The sequence below is a fragment of the Prionailurus bengalensis genome, chromosome D2 (genome assembly GCF_016509475.1).
Source record: "Prionailurus bengalensis isolate Pbe53 chromosome D2, Fcat_Pben_1.1_paternal_pri, whole genome shotgun sequence".
Lineage (NCBI taxonomy): Eukaryota > Metazoa > Chordata > Mammalia > Carnivora > Felidae > Prionailurus > Prionailurus bengalensis.
In genome coordinates this window covers 56,269,925-56,281,025 of record NC_057351.1, presented here as the reverse complement: position 1 = coordinate 56,281,025, position 11,101 = coordinate 56,269,925, and the positions used below count along the sequence as shown (strand labels likewise).

General features: G+C 50.1%; 1 protein-coding gene across 2 annotated transcripts in view; it reads right to left on the bottom strand.

Moving 5' to 3' along the window:
- Positions 1-581: 581 nt before the first annotated feature.
- Positions 582-11,101, bottom strand: part of UBTD1 (ubiquitin domain containing 1) — a 55,398-nt gene continuing 44,878 nt past the window's right edge. For both annotated transcript variants that reach the window (XM_043597156.1, XM_043597157.1), the window contains exons 2-3: positions 3,037-3,264; positions 582-1,689 (exon numbers count right to left, since the gene is read on the bottom strand). In XM_043597156.1, the coding sequence (XP_043453091.1) occupies positions 1,304-1,689; positions 3,037-3,264 (614 nt within the window). In that variant the 3' untranslated portion in view covers positions 582-1,303. The remainder of the gene's footprint in view (positions 1,690-3,036; positions 3,265-11,101) is intronic.

Below are 11,101 nucleotides of genomic sequence, written 5' to 3'. Positions count from 1 at the left end.
GACTAGACGCACACTTTTCCTGAAGGAAGGACAGGCACTGGCTGCTTTTCCTCTCTGGTTCCCTTGCTGGCAAGCTGACACATGCTCATAACCTAAATTGGTCAGAGATTTTTCTTTTCCATTGCCGAGGGCGCAGTGCAGCAGCCCTAGGATTTTCGCACACACCTCAGTCCTGGGGGGCTGGCCGAGGGGCTGGGGCGGGCAGCCGGCACCCTCCCGTGTGCCACGGGAGCAGACCCGCGGATTACTAATGCCACCTTCCTGAGATGCTGCCTCTGCTTCCAAAGCACTTTCACATCCATTATCCCATTTAATCCTCCCAGCAACTGAAGAAGAGGCGAGGCAGGCGGCATCGTCTCTACTTTAAAGATAAGCAGAGTGGGCTCGGCAGTGAAGTGGTTTTTCCCAAGGACCCGTGAGAACACAGGGCCTGGAACACTAGTGATTCGAGGCTCCTGCAGTCTCTGCTGTGGACAGAGCAGCCGGGGAGGCCTTACACCCACCTGCTCCCACACCAGAACTGGCTCCGGGGCTCCACGGAGCTGCCAGAGAACCGGAGTCAAAGCTAGGCAAGAGAGAAGGAAGGAGCAAAAGGCTTTATTGATAAATATGCAGATATGTCTGTACACAGGGACCTGTTATGGGCCATGACCAGGCTGCAGACCCCCCACCGCTTGGGTTACAGCCAGGAGATGGCCCTGTGCAGACCCCTGCCACGACAGCACAGCCTTCCGGCCACCAGCCTGCCCCATCTCTGCCAATTGTGCCGGGGGGCAGGGAGAGGCAGAGGCCGGCCTCGGGCTCCCTGCCCCTGGGGCTCACAAGCCATCCCCTCCCCTCCAGGGGATTGGCACCGGGCCCAGGGCAGAGTCAGGGAGTGGGGGCAGGGGAAGGGGACAGCAGCTGCTTCAGACCCTGAGCAGAAAACCGGAGTGAGCACAGCCGGCAGCACCAGACGACAGATCTGGGCTCCAGGCGCCTCCGGGCTGGCCCTTGTGGCTCGAACCTGCTGCGGGAGAGAGGCAGGGTGGAACACCCCAGTTTGCCCTTCCTCTGACAAGGTTGGCAAAGCCTGTGTGAGGCAGCACTGCTTCCTGGGTGTGGGGCGCTGGTGGCCCACGGTGCCCCTGGGAGGCAGGGTCCCTTCACGGCTTGCCCAGCAGCCATCTGGTGGGAGGCGCCCTTGAGGAAAGTAACAGCACTTGGAGGCAGCAGCAGGGTGGGGGGACCTGGTGCCCAGCCGGGAGGCCTCTCAGCCCCGCGGAGGCCTCCTCGGCCTCTCCTCCCAGGGTCCGTGGGCTCATCAGTCCTGGGGTGGTGGGGGCTGGTTGATGATGACCTGGATGACAAAATCTTTCTGGATCTTGGTTTCCTGGAGTCGTGTGCGGTCTGTGAGCAGCTTCCCAGAGAAGAACCATCGCTGCCAGGACGGCTCGATGCCCTCCTGGGTGTGCAGTTGCCTCTTGAGCTGCCCCACCGTGTCGGGCAGGCTGGCGCTGAGCCTCACGTCCTTGCCTGTGGAGAGGCGCACCTTTAATGGGAACTCGCGGCGCACGCTGGGCGTGGGCTCGGGGGGCTCCAGGCTCTCCTCCTCAGTGTGCTCCAGCAACAGGTTCACAGGTGGTGACAGGCAGTAGATGGGCAGCTGGTAGCGATTGCCCAGCTCGTCGTAGCATTCACAGAGGGTGCCTGTGGGAAAAGCAGGGCAATCAGAGTCTGCCGGGGAACCCCAAAATTCCTATGTCGAAGCCCTAACCCCCAATGCTACTGTATTTGAGGATGGGAGCCTATCTGGGAGTAATTAAGGTTGAATGAAGTCATACAGTGGTGCACTGATCCAACAGGATTAGTAGCTTTATAAGAGACACTCAGGCATGCTCTCTCCCCACCACGTGAGGACATAGCAAGCAGATGGCCATCTACAAGCCAAGAAGAAGGCCCTCACCAAAACTCACATCAGCTGGCACCTAGATCTTGGGCTTCCCGGCCTCCAGAACGGTGAGACATGAATTTCTGTTGTTTAATAAGCTATCCAATCTGTGGTATTCTGTTGTAGCAGCCCGAGCAAACTAGTACACCTGTCATGGCCACCCCACAGTCCCCGAACCCTCCCCTACAGCCAAGTGTCCCTTGGACATACAGATGGGAGGAGTTCAAGGTACACTCGGGAAGATGTGGGCTGGCCTTCGGGCTCTACCAGGTACTAGCTTGTTCAATTCTGGCAAACTGAATCACTTTCCATGTTCTCATTCAACAACTCTCCCCTGCGTGTATGTGCTGGGTGCTGGGGTTACAAGGGGGAATGAAAAAACACAGGTCTGCTCTTCACGGCTTATACCTTGGTGGGCCCCAGTTTCCTTCCTGGACTATGTATTGCATGTAGTAATATATTTACCGTGCCTTGAGCACCTAATGAGTGCTGGGACTGGACTAAAGGATGTTCCGTGTATCTTTCTGAGTCCTAACAACCATCCTATTAGGTGGGTATCCCCCTTTGTAGTTATAAGTTCCTGAGACTTTAAATTTGAGAAGCTCCCTTCTCAGGAGCACACTACTGGAAACAGAGACATTTGTTAAAACCCACGTCTGTGACTCTAGAGTTCCACTGGTACCCTCTACTTTACATGGCTCCATAAGACTGTTAGGAACTTAAATGAGATAATACAGTAGAAGCTTCTCGCTCAGTACGGAGCACATAATAATGCCCAACACAGAAGGTTAGTACCTCAGATGTTCTGAGATCCCGAAGTACCTCAGCAACTCTAGCTTGCTCCCATCACACTGCTTTGAGGTTTGTTGGTGCCTTTCTACCTCTTCATTAGACAAACAGGGACCGTGTCTCATTTTTCCTTGCGTCCCCACTCCTGGCCCATGCTCAGTAAGGGTTGCCTGAATGGACAAGCAAAGAGCCACCCCGGCCACCTAGAAGCTCGGAGAAAAACTCCCGATGTGTGGCTGGCCACCGGCTCTCCTCCACCCTGAGCAGCCTGGTGGCCCCCACTCCAGCGGGGATAAAGCCCGGCCCTGCTCGCTCACCATGAGGCAGGGTGATGCTGGCTCCGTCCAGGATGGCCTGAGCCAGCTCATGGTCATTGGCCTCGGCTGCATAGGCGGCGGCCTTGAGGGCGTCCCAGATCTCCTTGCGGCCCTCGAAGGCAGGTGCTGTGTCCCAGAACTCGTCCCGTTTGCTCCGCAGCTGCCCGTCGGTCATGGGGTAGTCACTCTTCCACTTCAGCCGCTCTTTCTTCAGGGGCTCGTTGCGCCCTGGGCAGGACAGAAGGGACAGGCTGAGCACCTCCAAAGCCAGGCTGCGGCCAGCCCTCTCGCCCACCCCTCACCCGTCAGCAATCTCCCAACCCTCCCCAGCAGTGGCTCCTGAACACCAGGGCCGTTTCCCACCATCAGGGAAGAGTCTGGAAACCGCACACGCCCAACCTGGGGATGTAAACTATTTTTGTCAGCAGAACATACAGTGCCTGCTATTGTTGTTTCCAGTAACTGGACCCTTTGATTATAAAGGAGTACATGTTTGGAATTTTAAAAAATCTGTAAAGAATGTTGATGTGTGATAATAAAAACTGCTCTCATTTATGGAGCCAGTTTGTGCCAGATCACAGGGCAGGCCCTTTAGTCCCACTGTTCATCTGATCCTCAAAACCCAGCAGAGGGGGAAAAGACCCAGAGGGCCTATCGTCTGCCTGAGGCCACACAAATACCGATTTAACACAAAACTTTCCGGTTTTTTTAATTTATTTTTTTAATTTTTTGGAGAGAGAGAGCACACGTGTGTGTGCACACAAATAGGGAGGGGGAGAGGAGAGGGAGAAAGAGAGAGAGAATCCCACACAGGCTCCATGGAGCCTTACGTGGGGCTCTACCCCACAACCGTGAGATCAGGACCTGAGCTGAAATTAAGAGTCGGACATTTAACCGACTGAGTCACCCAGGCAGCCAACACAAGGCTTTCTGATCGCCGAGGCCACCCTCTCACTGCCGTCTGTACCTTGCTGCCGCTGGGGAAAAAAAATTACTCAAGACTTCCACTATTCAGAAATAACCACTGTGGACACCTAAACGTATTTCCTTTTCCCCATTTTTCTCAACACAGTTGCGTGCATATTATTAAATTTCGTTTTTATATTCGTTGTTATGGAAAGGACCTAACAGTTGTTTATGCCAATATACTTTACATTACATTTAAATACTGTCAACATATACTCCCATGATTAAAAATGATAAACTGCAATGTCTTGTTATTAATGTTCTAGCATACAGTTACAAAAAGCGTATTTTTTTTAAAAAAACCATAACCAACCAACCAAAAATCCCCCTGCAGCATCTGAAGAAGAAAACAATTCTGTTAAGTGTCATTTTTCTTGTTACCTAGCCCCAAGTGACTTCCAAGACAAGTCAAGACTGTGGGCAGAACCATCTCTCAGAGGCTTTGGGAGGCTCAGACATCTCAAAGCTGAAGGCAGAATAATCCACAGGAAGAAGATCTCAATCACTCAGCTCCCTCGATAAAACTCATATCCTACAGGCGAGGCACAGAACCAGAGCTGGGGTCTGCCCCCAGGCCACCCCCTCGGGCTGGGGCAGGAGAGGGCTCCTCGGGGACGACCAAGCCATCCATTCCCTACCAATTGTATGAAAGAACGCCATGCGAGCACTGTATTTATATATATTATCCTGGTTCAGCTTCACAATAGCCTTAGGCGCTAGGTGTTCATAGCTATTTCACAGATGATGGGACAGGCAGAGAGATCAAATGACTTGCCTGAGGTCACACAGTAAGTGACAGAGTGAGGATTCCACCTCAGGTCAGACTGAATCCACAAACGGCCCTCCTGCGGGTTTGCTGGCTACCAGCTACCAGCACAGACAGAAAACTCTGAAAGCCAGACATTTACTTTAAAGTGCTCCTGGGTTAGCAGAAGGAAATGCAAATCCTTTGTGGGAAAACAACTTTAAGCCAGGCCTCAAAGAATTCCCAGGATAAAGGTCCAAGGAAAATAAATGACAAGGTCATAGTTGTTTTTGTTGTGTCATTTTTAAAACTCACAACATACAACAAGGCAATATTAGCCTTGTTAGCACAAACAGTAGATGGAAGAATCAGATGGACAAAGATTTCAGATATGGGATTTATCAGACACAGACTATGAAATACCAAGTTTAAGAAATAAGTGAGTCTTGGGGCGCCTGGGTGGCGAAGTCAGTTAAGCGTCTGACTCTTGATTTTGGCTCAGGTCATGATCTCACAGTTCCAAGAATTCGAGCCCTGCTTCAGGCTCTGCACTGATGGCGGGGAACCTGCTTGGGATTCTGCCTCTCTCTCTGCCTCCCCCCCATCCCCGACCCTGCCCCCCAACTCATGCTCCCCATCTCTCTCAAAATAAATAAAAAAAAATAAGTGAGTCTTAAAAATATGAACAGGGAAAAAGAGATTATAAAGAATGACCAAGAGGAAATTAAAAGAACCATATAGGACTTCTAGAACTGAAAAACATAATACTTGAAATTTACATGGTCTAACATTTATTTTTAAATATTAAAAAAAAATGTTTAAGGTCCACTTATTTTTGAGAGAGAAATAGAGCATGAGTGAGGGAAGGGCAGAGAGAGAGGGAGACACAGAATCCAATGCAGGCTCCAGGCTCCGAGCTGTCAGCACAGGGCTGGATGCTGGGCTTGAACTCACGGACTGTGAGATCATGACCTGAGCCAAAGTCGGATACTTAACTGACTGAGCCACACACACGCCCCCATGGTCTAATATTTTAAATCAGAATTTCCAGAAGGATACAACAGGAAGAATGAGGATGAAACAATATTCAAAGAGATCGTAAAAATGTCCATTTTCCTCTAAACTGGAGGAAATTCCTCACTGGGAATTCCTAACTGGGAGGGGTTCCCCCACCCCCTGCCCCAAAGGAACTTGGCAAGCTGATTCTAAAGTTTATATAGAAAAACAAAGCCACTGCTAGCGTAGACTGAGGTGAGAACCTGCATTACCATTACCAACACTAATTATAAAACTATAGTGGGTGCAGGACTGGAACAGGGACAGACAAATGGGCCAACAGGATAGAATAGAGAGCCCAGAAATAGACCCAGGCATATACAGAAACATGATTAAAATGAGAAGGAACATTGCAGATGGGGTGTGTGTGTAAGATGGATGTGAAATAAATCTATATATTGCTTTCTGCTCCTGGTTTCTGATAATATTTGGTCTTTCACCTGGCTCCTAATATACAGCTCCAAAACCTTTATAATGTCCTGAGTGACAGGAATGTCTGATATAGAGCTCCTAAATCCCTTAGAATTTCCTGGGTAATACAAGTGTCTTTTGTTCTAATGAGGCAGCTCTTGGTAAGCTCCATGAAAAGCTTGGAACTTGAAGCCCTGCTTCCACATTCTCTGGTGAGGGGAGAGGGGCTATAAATTGAGTTAATAATTGGCCACACCTGTGATGAAGCCTCCACAAAACCCCCAAAAGTATGGGGTTTGGAGAGCTCCCAGACTGGTAAACACATCCATGTGCTGGAAGCATGGTAGACCCCAAGTCTGGAACAAAAGTTCCTATGCTCAGGACATTTCCCGACCTCCCCTCATGTATCTCTATCTGTTTATTCAGTTGTATCCTTTAAAATGTCCTTTGTAATAAATCAGCAGTACTAAGTAAACTGTTTTCCTGGGTTCTGTGAGCCGCTCTAGCAAATTCTTGAACACAGGGAGAGGGTCATGGGAACCTCTGATTTGCAGTCAAGTTGGGCATAAGTTGTGGGTAACCTGGGGACCCACTACTTACTGAAGCTGGGGGCAGTCTTGTGGGATTGATCCCTCATCCTGTGAGGTCTGCACCAACTCTGGGTAGTGTCACAATTGAATAGAACAGTAGGACGTGAGTTGGTGTCCACAGAGAACTGGAGAATTTCTTGGTGTGGGAAAAACACCCACAAAACTGGCATCAGAAGTACTCTACGTGAGTAGAGGAGAAATGCAGGTGATTTTTCTTTACAATGAACTACTGATAAACGGTGTTAGGACTACAGGTTCTCCATACAGGAAACGATGAGACAGAATCCCTACCTCACACCAGCCACAGACATCAAAACCGGATCAATCAGAGGCTTAAGTGTGAAAGAGAAAGGAGGCACTGGAGAGACAGGTTACAGTTTTGTCCAAACATTATTTGTGGAAGTTTGGCCCAGAGTTGTTTTAGCCTGGATCAAAGAAATAGCTCTGCTTCATGATTTCTGACCCCTTCTCTCTCTAGTCCTTTAGCAAGAACTTTGATCAACCAGGATTCACAGTCATGCAGTGACACCCTGGGGTGTGGGACCTCTGGGGTGTGGGACTTCTGACCCTCTACTTGGTGACATGATTGTCTTTTTAACTTCTTAAGCCAATTTTTACAATTTTCCTATCTCCTTCCTCTTTGCCAGATGTCACTCCTTACTGTTCTCCATCTACCTGTGGCTCCTATGGGTCCAGGTCAGGTCCAGCTAACGAGCTCCTAATCTGCCAAGGGTTGAGAAAGCTTTTCAGTACTTTCAAAATCGAGAGCATCTGGTTCTAAGAAAGAGGCTTCCTAAAGAAGAAAGTGACTAGGCTCCAGGACATCTGTTGTTCCCGCTCAGATGCCCTCCCCCCCCCCCCCCATCAAATGGTCAGGTTTTGGCTCTTTTCCCGACAACTGAGTTTGCTGGACTGGTGATACCAGGACACCTGAAGTATTACCATGTACACATGCCTCTCACTGTCTCCTTAAAATAAAAATAGCCCCGTGGCGTCCCCTTTCAAAGTCGTCACCTGAGGGATGCTTTGCTCACATACCTGGCTTTCAGAGTCCCCTCCCCTGCACACAGGCAGCAGAATGCTTTCCAACTATCATAGACCCACCCGCAGATGGACACGACGCAAGTGCGCATCTGCAACTGTTAATAGCACCTGCAGTCATCTGGGCTGCAACGATTTAAAAATTCCTCACCTTGTACGTTGGTTCTTTCAGGCTGAAAACACTAGAAAATATGAGAATGGGGTAGGGGGTGATGGTGGGAACAGGGAGCGTGGATGTAAGGAAAGGACAGCAGGAGCCAATAGTTGCCTTTGCATCTGTCATGGCACTTTGGAGCCAGTAGGGGGCAGCCACAGCACCTCTGGGCCAGGTGCTGGCTCCCTTCAACAGTGAGTCAAATACAGCATAAAATACCCAGCAAAATTCTCCAGGCCCAAGGCAAGCATGGGTAAGAGACATGCCAAAATGTCTGGATCCCTACAATCTGATGCTTATAAATTTAGGCAAAGATACAGACAAAAACCTAAAAGGAAGCTTTTAACCCAAACATAAAAGCAAATTGATGATGAATATTTTTAATTTCAGTTACTTAAAAAAAAACACGATGTTTTATAGTCAGTTGAGTCAAAAACATTGGGCAGTAGACAGGGTGTGAACACTCTCATATGCTACACAAATTGGTATAAACTTTCTGGAGGGCATTTGGTATGGTACCAAAAAACTCAAAAATGTGCCTCCTTTTGGCTCAGAGATTTGGTTTCTAAGAATGTATGCTAAGAAAATAATTACAAGTGTGTGGCGAAGGTTTATCCACGGAGCCGTTTCACTCGACACAGTTTTAAACAGGGAAAGTTCAAAACAAGCTCAATGCACGCCAGCAGGAGAAAGGCTAAAGAAAACCTGCGCATTCTGTAGCAGCCACTCTGTGATGCTGAGTAATGTGGAGAAGTGTCCACAAAACAGCGAAAAAAGTTTACAGAACAGCAAGTGCTCTATGCTCCAGCTTTTGCTTCTAAAAAAGAGTATGAGAAATTATGTATATTAAAAAGAATGGGAGGATTTACACCAAAATGTTAACAGTAGTTCTAGCTGATTGGCATAGTGAAAAAGAAATTTTTTTTGCTTCTATCTTCCAAGTTTTCCACAACAGGCATTTATGAGTTTGGTAATAATAATACAGTGGAAGGTGTTAACAAAGAAAAAAGGTATGTAAAGTTCCAGGGAGCAGCCACAGAAAAGTAGGAAGAGTCTGGGAAGTTGAGTGAGGGGTTTTGGTGGTGGTGGGGGGGGGGGGGTGTGAGAAGCTGGAAAGCCCAAGGGCCACAGCCTCTAGGATTTCCGTTATTGGTGACTCTGGGCAATTCTGTCTAGGGGCTGGGCAGGAGCTGCTGGTTTCCGCAATGGGACCATCTGGTGGCTTGCACTTCTGTCTCTACCTGTCCTAAATAAGCGCCAGATCAAAGACGGAGTCAAAGAAACGGTCCTTATCCTTAATGAAGTGGACAGAAGGGAGATTTAAGAAACAACAAAAGACCATTCTGTAGTATAGGTGCACACCTGCACGGGGAGGTCCAAACGCCCGTGAAAGCTGTGGGTTTCTGTGATTACAGTGCACGGGAACAGCAGAAGGTATCTGTGACTGAGCAGAGAGTGTGGGTTGCTGCGTACAGAGGCAAAGCTGGAATCTCAAAGGACTGTCCAACGTACCACCTGTGTTAGGATCTTCTCAGGTGCTGGTTAGAAAGGCAGACTCCAGGGTCCAACCTCAGACCCACTGAATCAGAATCAGAGCGGTTGGGAATCAAGTACCTACTTGATTCCACTTGTAAACACAGCAAAACAGGAGTGGGAATGGCACCATCACATAAGTTAGTTTGGCGGATCACCCCGAAGCTGCTGCTGAGGGCCGGTTTGGAGCAATGAGGGAGGAGAGGTTTGGAGCAATGTCTGGGTCGGAGGAGGATAATGACGGTGGACGCTGTGGTCTGGCCTGGATAATGAATGGTGTCTGGCGATACCACCCCCAAGAGAGGGCACTGAAAAGAGTGGGAGAGAACACTAAAGGTCCTTGCCAGTTTGCCTGGAGCTGCTGTGTCTCCGAGCTCATGAGCGTTTGTGCACGCCCACCACCTGCTTCGCCCTGCTTAATTCAGAAGGACGACGCCAAAGAGGGGATTCTCGAGAACCTACAGAAGGAGGACAGGCCCCGGCTGCTTCCCTCTGAACACCCCAGGGCCTCACAGCATGCCTGGCCTGGTGCAGGGTCTCAGCAAGTGTCTGCCGAGTTGAAAATGGGAGCTGATGAACACCCAGTGAACAGGGTGGCGAGCCTGATGGAGGAATCACGGCTGAGAGCAGCTGTGGGCAGGCAGGGGAAGCAGGGGAAAGGTCTGCTTTTAGGAGAAGCTAGGCCCTTTGCTTCTTGATATCATACCTCAAGAGGTCCTTATTGTGGCCTTGGGGATTGGTACAACAGAGCCACTGGGATGTGACACCAAGTCTGAGGCCAGCCAAGGGAACCAGAGATTTCCCAGGACAGTCAGTCCGCCCAAGCCAGGAGACGGCCCTATTTATACCTTCAACAATCCCCAAGCTCTATTTCCACACTCGGTTACCAAGCTCCATCCCAGGCCCCGAACTCCAGGGATGAGGCCAACAGTGTCCTCCCCAGGAGTACTGATTATGTGACAAGTCTGGGCTTGCTCTGGCAGGTGTGAGAGATGAGGTTCCAGGCAGAAGGAGAAGGCAGGGACAAGGATCTCCCTGTCCCAACATCTTGGGCTGCAAGGGCCCTTTGGCCAGGATGCAGACTTGAATCTCTCCTTTTCCCCTCCCATCCTGGTAGTCACAGCTGGGAAGCTGGGGACTGGTAAGATGGGGCTCAAGTATGGCACCTGGCGGAGGGGTTAATAGGTCAGAAAGAACAGCAGGCCCCAGAAGAAGGATCAGCCCAGCCAGGGAAGGGTGCAGACAGGGGAAGGGGAGCCCAGGTAATCCCTTCAGGAAGCGCGGTATTTATAGTTAGACTTAGCCCAGGATGACCCTCAGAGCTGGGGTAACCTTCAAAGGGAAAGTGCTGCCAGCAGCTCTGCTAGCTGGGGCCTCCTCAGCACGGGCCCTTCTTCCCCATTCATTCCCCCTGGGCCCAGCTCCAGGGTTCAGGGAGGGAAAGGGGTGGAGCCAGTTGCTAAGCGACAAGCCAGGCTTCCTAAACTGTATCACCACCCGGGACCTGCAGGTCCCAGGTGGTCCTGGGCAGGGCTGAAGGAACCAAGGCTCCTCTGGGAGCCCTGTACC